This window comes from Tursiops truncatus, chromosome 5 (genome assembly GCF_011762595.2).
Source record: "Tursiops truncatus isolate mTurTru1 chromosome 5, mTurTru1.mat.Y, whole genome shotgun sequence".
Taxonomy (NCBI): Eukaryota; Metazoa; Chordata; class Mammalia; order Artiodactyla; family Delphinidae; genus Tursiops; species Tursiops truncatus.
The window spans coordinates 27,924,212-27,940,474 of record NC_047038.1 but is presented as its reverse complement, the minus strand read 5'-3'; the positions used below and the strand labels follow the sequence as shown (position 1 = coordinate 27,940,474).

At 35.6% G+C, this 16,263-nt stretch overlaps 1 protein-coding gene across 8 annotated transcripts in view; it reads left to right on the top strand.

Annotated features, from left to right (window-relative positions):
- Positions 1-16,160, top strand: part of AP1AR (adaptor related protein complex 1 associated regulatory protein) — a 31,590-nt gene extending 15,430 nt beyond the window's left edge. For 2 of the 8 annotated variants that reach the window (XM_019927809.3, XM_019927812.3), the window contains 7 exons: positions 395-491; positions 1,654-1,752; positions 3,683-3,741; positions 4,564-4,637; positions 5,707-5,835; positions 8,957-9,218; positions 14,394-16,160. In XM_019927809.3, the coding sequence (XP_019783368.1) occupies positions 395-491; positions 1,654-1,752; positions 3,683-3,741; positions 4,564-4,637; positions 5,707-5,835; positions 8,957-9,218; positions 14,394-14,562 (889 nt within the window). In that variant the 3' untranslated portion in view covers positions 14,563-16,160. Of the gene's footprint in view, positions 1-394; positions 492-1,653; positions 1,753-3,682; positions 3,742-4,563; positions 4,638-5,706; positions 5,836-8,956; positions 11,725-12,604; positions 12,640-12,722; positions 13,632-14,393 lie in introns of those variants that run through there. The other 6 variants (XM_019927810.3, XM_019927813.3, XM_019927811.3 and 3 more) reach the window with 5 other exon arrangements.
- The last annotated feature ends 103 nt before the right edge of the window (positions 16,161-16,263 follow it).

Sequence of the window (16,263 nt, the reverse complement as noted above, 5' to 3'; positions counted from 1 at the left end):
GCAGTGGGTATGAGAGTTAGGAGTTCCAAAATGATATGAGGGCTGAGATCAGAGTATAGTATACTGAAGTTTATATTTTATGATGAACATTTTGGGATATAGTCAGATGGCTGAAGAGCCAAAGTAAAGGGAGTCCACATTTCTTTAAAGTTGATTTTAGGGCTAAAAAACGGTACTCTGATAGTATATCATCTTATATACCAAATTATAACAAGTATTAGAATGTATGATTTTTTACTCTAACAATTGAAATCATAGCATCAAATTGCTTTAATACATTTTTGACAGTAAAATTTCATAATTTCACTGATTTTATGAGTGTTTTATTTAACTTGGACTCATCAGCACTTTTTTTTTCCTTTTCTTTCTTTTTCTGCCTTATTTTTCTCTGTAGGCCTCTTACTGAGGAAGAAATTGTTGACCTAAGAGAGAAGCATTATGATTCTATTGTTGAAAAACAGAAAGATCTTGATATGAAAATCCAAAAAGAGGTAAATAGTCTTATGTTGCTTAAGTATATATTATCATAAAGTCTCTGTTTATATGGGAAAGATGTCATTAAATAATATATTACATGTGAACCTAAATTTAGATACATAGAGGTGAAAATGAGTTAAAAGTTAAAAAATTATTCCAGCCTATAATAATTTGGTTTAGTTTGGCACAATTTATCAGAAATCATATGCTGCCAATAAGTGAAGAGAATACATTCTTCTGAAAATAATTTCTGAATTCACAAGTAGGGACTCTGGCAAGACACATGCACCTTTGTGTTTAAAACTAACTTTAAAAATTACTCTGTTTCACAATAAGTGGTTTATTTTTTAAAATCTTTTTGTCTTGGATTTATTTATTCTTAGTAAGTGAACCAAGTACTTCTAACAATCATAAATGTTATATTTACTTTAATATATTTACAGAGGTGGCCTGTAATTATAGTTTTGCATTCACTAAACTAAATGGAATACGTCATATTCCATTATACATTTAAAAATAGTCTGTTTAGTACCAATTAGTGATTTCAACAGCATTAACTTAAGCTACACAATAGATGCTAATATTAGGCTAAAGAAAAATATTGTGTTTGATTTTTAAATTTGATTTGACTTGCAGTAGATTATCATTAAAGCAGTTCGTATGCTATTATGAATGGCAGGAACTTAAATTTGGAAGTAATTTTTTAATAACTTGATGGTAATAAAATACAGGACATGTGTATCAATGCACCATGAACTTTGTGAAAGCTTACTTCGCTTTGGTAGACAGTGATGTGATTGACCTTAGTTTTAAAGACCTTGGACTAAGGAGGGCCCAAACCATGAAACTAATCAGGGTGATCGGCATTGGAACGATTGTTCAGAATGAAGATCACTGCATATTCTAAGGAAAGAAACAGTTTTGTATTTATGCAAACTAGATGCTCTACTTTATAATTCAACTTCTAAAGAATTCTGTAACATGTTTGACATCATTTGAATTATTTTGTAAAAAGAGAAATGAGAAATCGCAGAAATTTAATTCTATTATGCTTTGTAGAGCTCAGTTATTTTTTTAATAATTTATTTTTTATTTTATAAATAGAAGCATTTTATTTTTAGAGCAGTTAGACAGGTTCTGATTTTTGTTAATCCTTATTGTTTTGTTCATGTACAGTTAGCCTTACAAGAAGAGAAGTTAAGACTAGAAGAAGAAGCTTTATACGCTGCACAGCGTGAAGCAGCCAGGGCAGCAAAGCAGCAAAAGCTCTTGGAGGTGAGGGGAAAAGACCCCGACATATATTAGGGCTGCTTTTCTCCTGATTTTCTTTGACAAATCTTAGTTGGGACTTTTTCCCCCTAGAATCAAGGGCTTCTTGTTCAACAACAAATGTATTTATTCCTATACTCTTAGGAATTTTAAAGGGAAATTAGTTGGTCTTTAACAGCTAGAAATAACATCAAATTATATGCTTGCTACTGAGTGCTGTTTAGCTTTAAATTACCAGAAGCTAATTCTTGTTTATCGCAAAAATGAACTTTATACTTTTCCAAAATTCAGCATTCTTTTGGAAAAATAAATATACTCTTAGATGAAACATTGCAAAACTAACCTTTAAATATCATTTCTGCAGCATTTTTTAGTTTATTTTGTGAGTTTTTTTTTTTTAACAATTTCTTGAACTGCTAGACTTTCTTATACTTCCTAAAATTGGGTAAGCTGAGCGATTTTGCCCCATAGGAATACTCTGTATTTCTCATCTTTATATTTGTGTCTTTGGGAGATTGGGAGTTTGGGTCTTGGGAAATCTTTGCTGTAGTATCAGAAAAAACAACAAATTTATCATATCTTACCATGCTGTATTCAAACATGGCATTGTTATAATGCCAGACAGCTATTAATAATAGACATTTATGGAGCCCTGGCTAAGTGTCAGTAACTGTTCTGATTAGTTTACATGTTTTACCTTGTTTAATCGTCACAACAATCCTAGGAGAAAGGTAGTGTTTTTAATCCCCATTTTATAAGTGATGAAACCAAGGGACAGAGATGTTAAGTAACTTAAGATCCTACAGCTAATAAACGGCAGAGCCAGAATTCAAGCACTGCTTAGCCACTTTCCTATTTAGTATTTAGTATCTTCCTCCATCTTTTGCCTATGTGAACTCTACTGCAGTGTTAACTGAAGTGTAGTACAAGGATTATGTCACATAATTATTGTAACTTAGATGAACTAAAAAATCATGTATCATTTTCTGTGTGATTTCTATGGGACCCATGCTCTTCATCTCTCTCTCTTTTTTTTTTTTGGTGTTTCAACAGATTAATTAGATTATGTGAGGGAGTATCTTTTTTATTTTTATTTTTTACTAACTTCTAAGTAATGGGAAAGTTTAAAAATTAACTCACCTTCTACTAAGAAAGGAAAGTATTTTTCTGGTTATAATTTAGACATCTCTTTTTGCTATAATAAATTCTCTGCTGCTTACCTTTTAAAGACTAAAATGATTCCATATGCAAAATCTGAGTTCCTGAGTTTTTTCTTCCTTGAATAAATATTGATATGGGAACACATAGCAGTCTGTACACATATGCTGACACAAAGATACACAGATACATGCAAATTCATTTGATTTTAACAGTAGCCCTATGAATTTGCTAGGACAGTATTATAGCCATCTGTAATTTACAGATGAAGAAACAGAAAATAAAGGACATGCCAGGGACATACAGTAATAACTGTCAGAGCCATAACTCTGACAGGTTTTCTAAATCCTCTGTTTTTATTATTTCTGAGTCAAGCCAGCCAGGTCTTTTAGATTTTTTAATTGCTACTTATTTCACCCAGAATAGAACTTCATATACTGTTTTAACTATTACTTTCCAGTTATTAGAAGTTCTTAGGTGTAATAAGGAAGTCAGATATACCAATATATATTTTTTAAGTTATTTTTTAATAACAGTATGAATAGTCTGACCACTTAAGGATTATACACTGAAAAATTGAGAGAAATTCTACCCATGAATAAGAGGATATAGAAGTGAACAGTGATTAATTTAAGGAAAGAAAAACTTCAATGGAATAACTTTTAAAGTTTTTTTTTTCCCCGAAACTAGAAAATAACACTTTCTGGCATTGCATGAATAGTGTTAAAAAACATAATTTTACAACAGAGTGATTTTGTGTTGCATTATGTTTCCAAAGCAAGAAAGACAGAGAGTTTTGCAGCAATACCATCCTTCAAACAATGGAGAATATCAAAGGTAAATAGTGAAATATACTTCTTCCCTTTGTGGTAGAAAATATTATTTCCAAAGAGAACACAGTACACCTCTGGATGCTTATATACATATTCATGTGTATATGTTGCATAAAAAGTGATTGCTTCTTGAAGACACTTGTAAGAATACTGAGAACATTTGCTTTCTTTATGTTGGAAAATGATCATCATTTATTTTAAATTGACTTTATTGCATTCTTAAGAGTGGTCACATCTTTCATACAGAATATGATGCAATAGCACACTGAATGCCTTTGGATAAATTGTTTATGCCTTGGTTGTTTGTGTTTTCCTTAGCTCCTCTCTTTTCTTATAATAAAGTTTATGTGTGATCTTTTTTTTTTTTTTGGCTGTGCCATGGGGCATGTGGGACCTTAGTTCCCCGATCAGGGATCAAACCTGTGCCCCCTGCATTGGGAGCAAGGAGTCTTAATCACTGAACAGCCAGGGAAGTCCCTATGTGATCATTTTTTAGAAGATGCATTTCAATGTCACATTTCCAGGAGTATTTCCTACTCACTCAAAGAAAATTGTTCATGCTTCATTATTGTAAATTACAAGTTAGACTTATGGCTAAGCTTTGGATTTTGACTTCAAGACTAACCAAAATCTTATTATTTTTCAGTTTATTGCTAGCATTAGGAAAAGTAAGACCTGTTTTGCCTAGGTTATTCTAATTGTACAGCAATTATGAATTTGTATGGAATAGACCTTTTCAAACCAAAATGCCATCATTTAACTTAAGCATGAATTATGTTGTATCTACTATGAATATATAAAAAAAATTATTTCACTTTTATTACAGTTCAGAACCAGAAGATGACTTTGAATCTTGTTTGAGAAATATAAAGTCACAGTATGAAGTATTTCGAAGTAGTAGTAAGTCTTTTACAATATCTGCGTTCATTTTAAGGTTACTTTATGCCACGTTAAACAGATAATTGAAGATCCTGGCTCTGTTTTTCTAGAAGAACTTTCTGCCCTTCAATGTGTGTTGCCCAAATAAGTCAATTAACTAGTCCTTAATTATACAATTTTATCTTTCCTTTTTAAAAAGGAGTTGGAGAAACAGGAACAGACTCACAGATACAGAGAACAGACTTATGGTTGCCGGTGGAGGGGGGAAGGGGAAGGGATTGATTGGGAATTGGGGGTTAGCAGATGCAAACTATTATATACAGAATGGATAAACAACAAGGGCCTACTGTATAGCACAGGGAACTATATTCGATGTCTCATAATAAACCATAATGGAAAAGAATATGAAAAAGAATATATATGTATTAACTAAATCACTTTGCTGTACAGCAGAAATTAACACAACATTGTAAATCAACTATACTTCAATAATATAAATTTTAAAAATAAATAAAAGGAGTTGGAGCAAAGAAAAACCTCAGGCTATTTCTGTAGATATGTATAGGGAATCAGGAATTCCTTTTTCCATTTCCACTCTGTTCTCACCTCTCCTCCTCCCAGAAAAGGGAAGCAGGTACACAAAAGTGTATTTATTTTACTTACTACAAATTATAAGATTAAACTTTTCTCCAAGTTTCAAAAGTCAAAACTCCTGTGCTCCCCAGATAGGGAAGAATAGTAGTGGTTCCTTTTGAAAATATAGGTGCTTTTCATTTATCATTTTTAGTTTTTCATTTTTTTGCCCCCTTTTGTAATTGACTATTAAAAATACTGCCTAGAGTTCATCATATTTTAAAAATTTATAATTCATTTAAATTTGCATGTGTACTGTGCTATATGGCAAAAAAAAGTAAAAAGAAAGCAGGAAAAGCCCTTTATACTATTTCTAACAGAAACTTACCAGTGTAATGATTTCAATAATTGTTTTTTATGATGTTATGATTTGAAGAGAGGTGATTATTGCAAAATAAATGGTTGTAGTAAAAGAGTATAGCTCACCACATCTAATTGTATTTGGTGTATATTCTAGGACTCTCATCAGATGCCACGGTTTTGACACCAAATACAGAAAGCAGTTGTGATTTAATGACCAAAACTAAATCAACTAGTGGAAATGATGACAGCACATCTTTAGATCTAGAATGGGAAGATGAAGAAGGTATTTTATATTTACAATTTTCCTGAATATTTTTTTAAAGGAATTTTGCCTTTTTTTTTTTTTAATTTTATATATTTATTTATGGCTGTGTTGGCTCTTCGTTTCTGTGCAAGGGCTTTCTCTAGTTGCGGCAAGCGGGGGCCACTCTTCATCGCGGTGCGCCGACCTCTCACTATCGCGGCCTCTCTTGTTGCAGAGCACAGGCTCCAGATGCGCAGGCTCAGTAATTGTGGCTCACGGGGCTAGTTGCTCCGCGGCATGTGGGATCATCCCAGACCAGGGCTCGAACCCGTGTCCCCTGCATTAGCAGGCAGATTCTCAACCACTGGACCACCAGGGAAGCCCTACCTGAATATTTTTATTTAATATGTGTTAATTTATAGAAATCTACTTTGTGTTTTACTTTATTTAAACTGAAATGAATGCAAGGCCTTGAAAAATCAGTGTAAAAATTTCTTAGACTCTTATATTTTATCATTTGTTGTAAATTGTTTAGAAAGTTTCTGAATTCTTTTTTTTTAATTGTTTTTATTTTTGGCTGCATTGGTCTTTGTTGCTGCGCATGGGTTTTTCTCTAGTTGCGGCGAGTGGGGGCTACTCTTCGTTGCGGTGCATGGGCTTCTTATTGCAATGGCTTCTCTTGTTGCGGAGCGCGGGCTCTAGGTGCGCGGGCTTCAGTAGCTGTGGCACACGGGCTCTAGAGTGCAGGCTCAGTAGTTGTGGTTCACCGGCTTAGTTGCTCGGCAGCATGTGGGATCTTCCCGGACCAGGGATCAAACCCGTGTCCCCTGTATTGACAGGCAGATTCTCAACCACTGTGCCACCAGGGACGTCTGAAAGTTGCTTAGTTCTTAGTGTTTCTTGAGATTTAGAAAATAAATGTTGTTTCTCATTTTAAGGTTTTTGTAATCCAGCCCATTTTACTCTGTAGGAATTACTGCCCGCTTGTGAGCAACCTAAAGCCAAAATTTAATTAACTTTTGGTTCATAATAAATAAGCAATTTGTTAGTTCTGTTGGTAGTACAAAAGCCATAACACAGACATGAGTTTGAATTTTACCTGGTATATCTTCCCAGCTATAGTACTTTAGATAGGTTTCTTAATCTCTCTAAACTGCAGTTAGTTCATCATAAAAAGGGAATTATAAACCTACTTTGAAGAATGATAATTCACTGTTATATACTGATGGTCTAAAAAAGCTTGGCACATAATAGACAGTCAATAAATATTTGAACAAATTAAATCATGAATGTTAGGAGGAGTAAATAAAATTTATATAAAACACCCAGTACATAGTGTGGCACATAGCAGGTACTCAAAATTATAGCTAAATGTGGACTTTTTTTTTTTTTTAAATATTCAGCTATTTCACTGAATAAGGCCCAAGTCTTTATTTTCATTTTAAGAAATAGGTAATCCCAAAAGGAAGAATCAGTTACAGAATATGGAACTTTAACTTTAATTTTTTTTAATATTCAGTATCAAATATTTCATAGAATTTTGAGATGGAATAGACCTTAGATATACTCTAGTTGAGCCATTTGTTTTATCAATAAAGAAACTGAATAACTTTAGCAAAGATTGCGTTAATTTACTTAAGTCTTCTCAGCTAAACACTGTTTCCCCAACCCTATACTTTTGTTATTGTGTATTTATATCCCAATCTAGATTTTAAATTTATTTTTATTTTAGCATCTTGTTCAATTTGATCTAAAGCCTTTCAGGTGTTTTAATTCCTGATTTGTCATCCTTGCTGTATGCTAATCAAATTTTTAGATAACATGACTTTCAAGTTTGTTATTCAAATTATTATAACAGAATTATTAAACTAGACTAGGTAGAGGACAGAACCCTCTAGAAACCTGATGATGTCTAATCCAGCTTCCTTTAGACATATTATTCAATTAAATACAAATCCACAAACTTATATTAGTCTCCAGCTCATATTTTTATTGTGTCTATAAGGATGATTTAGTTTGCTAGGTTGAGTGTGCAATTTTGGGGGAGTGACAGACAATAGTGATAGATTTATTTATTTTTTTAAAATGTATTTATTTGGCTGCACCAGGTCTTAGTTGTGGTATGCGGGATCTTTAGTTGCAACATGTGAGATCTAGTTCCCTGACCAGGGATCGAACCCCAGCCCCCTGCATTGAGAGCGTGGAGTCTTAACCACTGGACCACCAGGGAAGTCCCTAGATTTAAATGTTCTTTTATTATTGTAGGATCTGATTCTTTAAGCTCAGAAAACAAAATTATTGGGTGTGTCTAGAGATATTCTCTTATAATCTCTTTTCTTAGATTTTAATTCTATTAGCAGTGTTGATTCTGCACTTGCAAATTCAAATTTCTTTTCTGTCCTCCCTCTCTTCCTTCTGCCAAAATCATGTTTTTTTCTTCAAAGATTTTTGATGCTCACTTTACTGATCAGTTTCTTTCTGTTCAGAATTAGATCTAGAACAGTTTACTCTAGAAATGTCTCTACTTTGTTATACTAGCGTCAGACTAGCAAAAGAGCACAGACTTTGAAGCCAAACTGCATGGAATCTGTTTCTTGCCCCACTACTTCTATTGCTATGTGACCTTGGGCAAATCACTTTCCTCTTTCTGCCCTAGTTTCCTCAACTGCAGAATGGGGGATAATGATAGTACTGTAGGTAACTTCATAGAGTTGTTGAGGATCAAATCAGTTAACATATGTCAAGTGCAAACAACATTAACTGGAACCTAGTAAGTGCTGGAAATGTGTATATTGTTATCATTATCATTAGAGTTACTATTATCTCTGAGAAATGAAATTGTCATCTAGGTAGGAAAGAACTTTTGCAGACACACTAATTTGGCCGTATAAGACTAATAGCAATTGAAATCCTCCATGCATTCTGCTTTACTTATGGCTCTTCAGAAATTTCATCTTACTAGATTACCAGTGTTGCATAAAACTGTCCTTTGTTGAGTATTAATGTTCACTGTAGGATTATACCCTAACATTTCCCTTAAGAAAGGCTTCCGTATGACTGGCTTTTTAAGTTAATTCACAAATCAAGTCTGATAGTTTGTCTTTTAATATAGCTCTTTAAATCTTTACTGAGATTTTTAATAACCCTGCCCATATAATAGGAATGAATCGAATGCTTCCAATGAGAGAACGTTCCAAAACAGAGGAAGACATTCTCCAGGCAGCACTTAAGTATAGCAGCAGGAAGACTGGAAGTAATCCTACATCTGCCTCGGATGATTCCAACGGGCTGGAGTGGGAGAATGATTTTGTTAGTGCCGAAATGGATGATAATGGCAATTCTGAGTATTCTGGATTTGTAAATCCTGTATTAGAACTGTCTGATTCTGGCCTAAAGCAATATGATGTGGATCAACAAAAACGGTAGGGAAAAATTGTGTGATCTTGTTTATCAGTTATGACCAAATGTTTAAAACCAACTAGAATGTATAAATGGTTGTGCTGAGCCTTTTTGTAAGAGGGGAAGTAAGAAACATGTTATAAATGCTTATTAGAAAGGAATAGGAATGATAGGTTATATCTGAATTGCTTCAGATTTAAGTGCAATTTCATCATCTGCCTTCTGCTTTTCAAAAACAATTTAATGGTTCTGTCATGTTATTAATTAAATTTCTTTAACTCTTTTCTTCATAGCAATTCTGTTTACTGTTTGTAGATTTTCAGCTTTTAAAATAGTTTTATTAATTTCACCTTGAATGCTTTCTTAACTCTGTTTCAGTAGCTAACTGCCAAAGTATTAAGGCATTTTGTGTTAATTCTCAGCAGATGTGAAGGGAGCATGAGGAGGGACTGCCAGATTCAGATTCAGAATAGTGTTCCCTTTTCCAGCATTATTCATTCCTATGACTTACTTAAATTTTATTATGTGATAGTAAGCACAATTAATTTGAGTAGATGACCCGAAAGAAAAGCCGAAGTATCAGTTTCTTTCTACACTTGTTGCATATCCTACTATAATAATGTTGACTCAATCTGAACAAGGTACGTGATATGTTAAGATAATCTTTCAGAGTTTGGACACTTAAAGTGAGTAATCAAAAGATATTTAAGAAAATATATATACTTAGGTGGGTTTTTTTGTGTTTTGTTTTTTTGTTTTTGTTTTTTTTGCGGTACATGGGCCTCTCACTGTTGTGGCCTCTCGCGTTGTGGAGCACAGGCTCCAGTCACGCAGGCTCAGCGGCCATGGCTCACGGGCCCAGCCGCTCCGCGGCATGTGGGATCTTCCCGGACCGGGGCACGAACCCGCGTCCCCTGCGTCGGCAGGCGGACTCTCAACCACTGCGCCACCAAGGAAGTCCTATACTTAGGTTTTTCACTTCCTTTTCTGTGCCACTATAAATGAATGTTGACTTTAATTGATATAGTAAATTTCTATCTGTCATTTTTTAAAATTCTGTATTTCCAATGAATGGTCTTGAAAGATTTTACACAGAACATATTCTCTGTGCATGATTTATTAAGAAGGGAAAACCTGAAAAAGGTAATACGGGTATTTCAAAGTAAATAAAATCCTTTCTGGCATGAAAGAATCCATTGATTTTATTAAGCTTTCCTTTGCCTTGTAATACAACATGCTTTAATGGGATGGAACTAAGTAAATCAATATATATAACTGAATTTTACGATATACAGTTAACTCTTCTTTTCTCTAAAGTTTACGTATCAATTTAAAAGGCCAAGGATATAAGACACTCCCTGATTACTTGTCTTGATTTTGCTGAGGATTGAATATGACTTTAGTAAGCAAACTGTTTTTCAATTTTTCCTTAGTGTTTTTTTTTTATTTTTCTTGCAACAATGACAGTGCATGTTCTCGAAAATATAGGAAGGTCCAGATATAAATAGTAATTTAAAGTTCTTGCTATACTTTAAAAATATCATGTGGCCCTTTCAATATTTGAACTGCTGGGCAATGACATATATAGTTTTGTCACCTTTTTTTATCTCATAGAAATAAATATGACACTTTAAATATGTAAATATATTAGGTAATGCTGTTATTTATGTCTCAACATAATTTAAGTTGTAGCTATGTCATTGGAAATATTTTAAAGATAATCTATATTCACGTTGCCTGTGTTATGCTTTTTAAAGTTTGTATACATCAGATGTATATTTTTGGTTTGGCATAAGCTACTATTGTAATTTTTCTTGGCATTTTGTTCATAAAGAATTTTTTGAAGGAATGGTAACTTCTCAAAGATTGTGAATAAACACATTTTTACATTTAAATAATTTGATTATTATAAAAATTATTTGATTATTACTAGTTTTACTCCATAAACATGCAACAGTTTTGACTCCTGGCTTGTAATTATTTTATTAAATCTGCTATGAAGACAAAAAAGAATGAATTGGTAAAGCAGGATGGAACTAAACTTGAAAATGTGTTTGAACTGCTAAGAAAAGGATATCAATTTTCTTGCTTTGTATGTTTATAAAAAACATTAGAAATAACATTTATTCAGCAAATATTGGAGAATCTACTGTATCTGGTAGGGTGTTAGGGAGAGTGAATTTTATTTGATGTAGAATAGGAAGCCACTGACTTTTTGTAAGCCAGAGTGTACAGTGATCAGATTTGCATTTTCGAAAAATTCCTGTAGCTGCTATGTAGAGAATATGCTGTAGGAGGGCACAAGTGGATATATGTATAGTACTCCCAGTGGGACATGGTGTGGCTTGGATTGATAATTGCTATAGGAGTGCAGAACAGATTACCTTTAGAGGTAGACCAACAAGATTTTTTTTCAGTTTTATTGAGATATAATTGACACAGAGCACTGTATAAATTTAAGGTATACAGCATAATGATTTGACTTATATACATTGTGAAATGATTATCACAATAAATTTAATAAACATCTATCATCTCATAGATACAAAATTAAAGAAACAGGAAAAAATTTGTTTTTCTTGTGATGAGAACTCTTGGGATTTACTCTCTTACCTTTCATATATAACATACAGCAGTATTAATTATATTTATCATGTTGTACATTACATCCCTAGTACTTATTTATCTTATAACTGAAAGTTTGTACCTTTTGACCACCTTCCTCCAAATTCCCTCTCCCCCTACCCTCCACCTCTGGTAACTACACATCTGATCTCTTTTTCTATTTGTTTGTTTGTTTGTCTGTTTTTGAAGTACAATTGACGTACAACACTATGTTAGTTCATGTTACACAACATAGTGATTTGGTATTTCTATACATTTCAAAATGATCACCACGATAAATCTAATTACCATCTGTCACCATACAAAGATATTATTACATAGTTATTGACTATATTCCCCGCACTGTACATTTCATACCCATTACTCATTTATTTTGCAACTGGAAGTTTTTACCACTTAATCTCTCTCACCTATTTCTTTCCTCCCCTTACCCGCCTCCCCTTTGGGAACCACTTGTTCTCTGTCTTTAACTTTCTTTTTTGTTATGTTTGATCATTTGTTTTTTAGATTCCACATATAAGTGAAATCATACAGTATTTGTCTTTCTCTAACTTACTTCATTTAGCATTATACCCTGTAGGTCCACCCGTGTTGTCGCAAACGGCAAGGTTTCATTTTTTTTTATGGCTGAGTAATAGTCACACACACACACCATGTCTTCTTTATCCACTTATCTATTGATGGGCACTTTGGGTGCTTTCATTATCTCTGCTATTGTAAGTAATGCTGCAATGAGCGTTGGGGTGTATATATCTTTTCTAATTAGTGTTTTTGTTTTCTTCAGATAAATATCCAGGAGTGGAACTGCTGAATCATATGGTAGTTCTATTTCTAATTTTTTTTTTTTTTTTTTTTTTTTGCGGTACGCGGGGCTCTCACTGTTGTGGCCTCTCCCATTGCAGGGCACAGGCTCCGGACGCGCAGGCTCAGCAGCCATGGCTCACGGGCCCAGCCGCTCCACGGCATGTGGGATCTTCCCGGACTGGGGCATGAACCCGTGTCCCCTGCATCGGCAGGTGGACTCTCAACCACTGCGCCACCAGGGAAGCCCTATTTCTAATTTTTTTGAGGAATCTCCATACTGTTTTCCATAGTGGCTGCACCAATTTACATTTCTACCAACAGTGCACAAGGGTTCCGTTTTCTATACATCTTTGCCAACACTTGTTATTTGCTGTCTTTTCGACAATAGCCATCCTGACAGATGTGAGGTGATACCTCATTGTGGTTTTGACTTGCATTTCCCTAATGATTAATGTTGAGCATCCTTTTATGGCCTGTTAGCCATCTGTATGTCTTCTTTGGAAAAAACGTCTTCAGGTCCTCTGCCCATTAACTGTAGGGTAATGCATTCAGCATGGTGCCCTGGCGACCTTGCTCACTTTGCATATCTGCATAGCCAACACTCAACCATAGCCTGACCCAGGTCTTGACAGGAACCCCTACGATCCTTCCTGGAACATGGCAAGACAGGCTGTCTTAGAGGAGCCACCACAAGGCCATTTATCATCTGCCTCCCTGGCTTGCAGAAGACTGCCATGAGGCAGTTTCTCATCCCACTCCCTGGTTCCAGCAAGGCAAGGGAACATCGCCTCACCCGCATTCAGGTACAGATGTAGGCTAACAAGACTGCTTGGTTGGAGTTTAGAGTTAGCTCCTCAGTAACAGAGCTACCCTCCACTGAAGGCACTTGTCATCTGGCCCCCTCGGTTCAGTGTTAGCTCCGGACATCCCTAGCGACCAGGGATGTGGGACACTGACTCCTCACTGGTCCTGCTTTTTCTGTTTGTGTAATAAACTGTCTAAATCTGTTTGAGTTCATTGCCTTTCTGTTGGCCAAATCTATGGAAGTATGACAGCCAAACCAGCAGCTACAGCTACTCTTGATGATAACTTATTGGTTTCTGACTTAATAAATGTAGTAGGAGGAACAGGTTTGGGAAATTGGAGGAAATTAAGAGCTCTGTTTTGTAAAGTTAAATTTGAGGTATTTATTTTTAAAAAAACCTGAATGAAGATGTCTGCCAAGTAGGTGATGGGATATATGTCTACAGCTCAGAGAAGAATAGGTACAAGTTTAGGAGTCAGTAGTAGGTAAATAGTAATTTAAGTAATTATTCCAGCTGAGATCCCCCTGAGGAAGCAGACAGGCAGAGAAGCCCAATTAAGTGTTGCCCTTCAGAAGTCGGGGGTAGAGAACAGGCCAAAAGAAGCAGATAGGGGAGGAATTTGAGGAACCAAAGAATGTGGTGTCACCATAGCCAGAAAGAGAGGAGTCAATGATATCAAATGCTGCTTGGGCACTGAGAGAAAGGGCAGGTGCATCAGCTGGGCTTGGGAACATGAATATTGCATGTTCCATTTTTTCAAATGAAGGGATGGAAACTGAGAAGTATCTTGTAAGGGGTGAAGAATAAAGAATGGCCAGTGTAGACAATTATTTGAAAATTTGCGGTCAGAGCAGAGATATGGGGTAACTGGAGGGTATATGGAGTTGTGTGAGGGTTTTAAGATGCTAGAACTTTTAAAATGGTATAACCAGGAATTATGCCTGCTTTTATTTTTCTTTCCAGTAATTGGAGCGTTGTGCGACTTGTGGGGATCTTAGTTCCCAGACCAGGGATTGAACCTGCGCCGAAGCGCGGAGTCCTAACCACGGGACCGCCAGGGAATTCCCATGTCACACCTTATTTTGACTGTCTAACCCCAGAAGTTTCCTGTTTTAAAATATTACTACCTTGATTTGGGTTTTTGAGAAATGATTCCACGAACAGTATTAAGAAAGCCGTTGTGTTCCCCTGCATCTCACGATGATCTCTTCTATGAAGGTGCTAGTAAGCAGTGCCACACTGGCTCATCTCTAGTCCCTCAGTGGCCTTCCACCAGCAACAAACTGTTGAAACCAGCATCAGTCTAAAACCACTGCTTTCCTATTTTTTTCACCAGTGTCCCTGCCCTAAATGCATCGCTTGGAGAGATACCTGGCCAAATAAATATTTTCATGTAGGTTGTTTAGTAGAATGATGAGTGATTGGACTTGGGTACAACTCATACCAACTAGAAGCCCAGTAAATTCCAATCACAATTTTCCAAGTGCTCATCCTCCGTCATCACCTGAAATGGAAGATCTAATTGTTTCAATCAGGCTCCAGAAAGTAAAATGGTAACCTTACCTGTTATTTTAACAGATGATAACAATTACTGTAAGGAATTAAACAAGTGTTAGAGAACTGGAAATGTTAAAAGGGCCATGAGATAACATGGAATCAGCTACTAAATATATACACACAAAATGTGAACAACAGTTATCTCCTAGTAGTAAAGATTATAGCTAATTTTTCCACAAGGCATATTAAAATTAATACTACACTCATGTTAGAGCCTAAAAGTAATGCTTCTTCAAGTCAGTCAATGCAGTAGATAGTAGAGACAGAATCTTCTAGAATATGGTTATATAATCACATAGCATATGAGACTCCACCATTGGAAAGCACCCCCTTGTCATAAAGTTGCAGGTTCAAGAAGAGACTGCCTATGACTGTAACACTGGCACCAATTAATACACCCCTTTACTTAAAGAGCGCAAGAAAAATCAGTTTCCTGGGACAAGTGAGTCCTTAAGAGGTGAACAGCGAGTCTCACAACTTAGCTGCAGTACCTAGTATCAAACACCAACATTTTTGTTTGCCCTCACCCACACCCCACTGTGGCCATTTTTTGAGAAAACTCTTTTCTTATCCACGTGGTCACTGACTGGAGCAGCCATTATTTAACGTGACCTGTGGCAAGTTGGTTGGTAGATGGGTGGGCACCTGACACAAGCTGACCCTTCTCTTGGACTGGAATTGGGAGATAAGGTTCTCTTTGGGTGGGTGATCGGTAACATATAGAACTTGGGAGCTACTGGTGGCCATGTGCCTCCATGCGGGGTGAGGAACAAATAATGGAGCCAATATGCATTGAGGGGCACAGCTGGATGTGTCTGAATCCCCAGCCACAGCCTCTGCCTGCGGCCTACTGCAGTCCTCCCTTAAGAGCAGTCTAAAAACAGTTCCTCCCTTTCTTCAGAGTTTCAAAGAAAATGGTTAGAGAATTAAACTTTGACTTTATTATGTATATGGATGCTGCTAAAATTTTGAATTCATGGAATTTAAAACTCTGTAGTACATAAAAAAACTATTTAAAATTTGGTAATAAAAATGAAAAATTGGGAATCCCTGGCAGTCCAGTGGTTAGGAGTCGGCACTTCCACTGCCAGAGGCCGGGGTTCAATCCCTGGTCAGGAACTAAGATCCCACAAGCCATGTGGTGCAGCCAAAAAAAAGGAAAAAGAAAAAGAATTCTAAGCTTAACACAGTGGTTTGTTAAAATGTTTAAAATATTGGTTTTAGATACTGAATACAGATAAGGAAAGCGGTATTCTTGGGAATAAACGGTATAAGT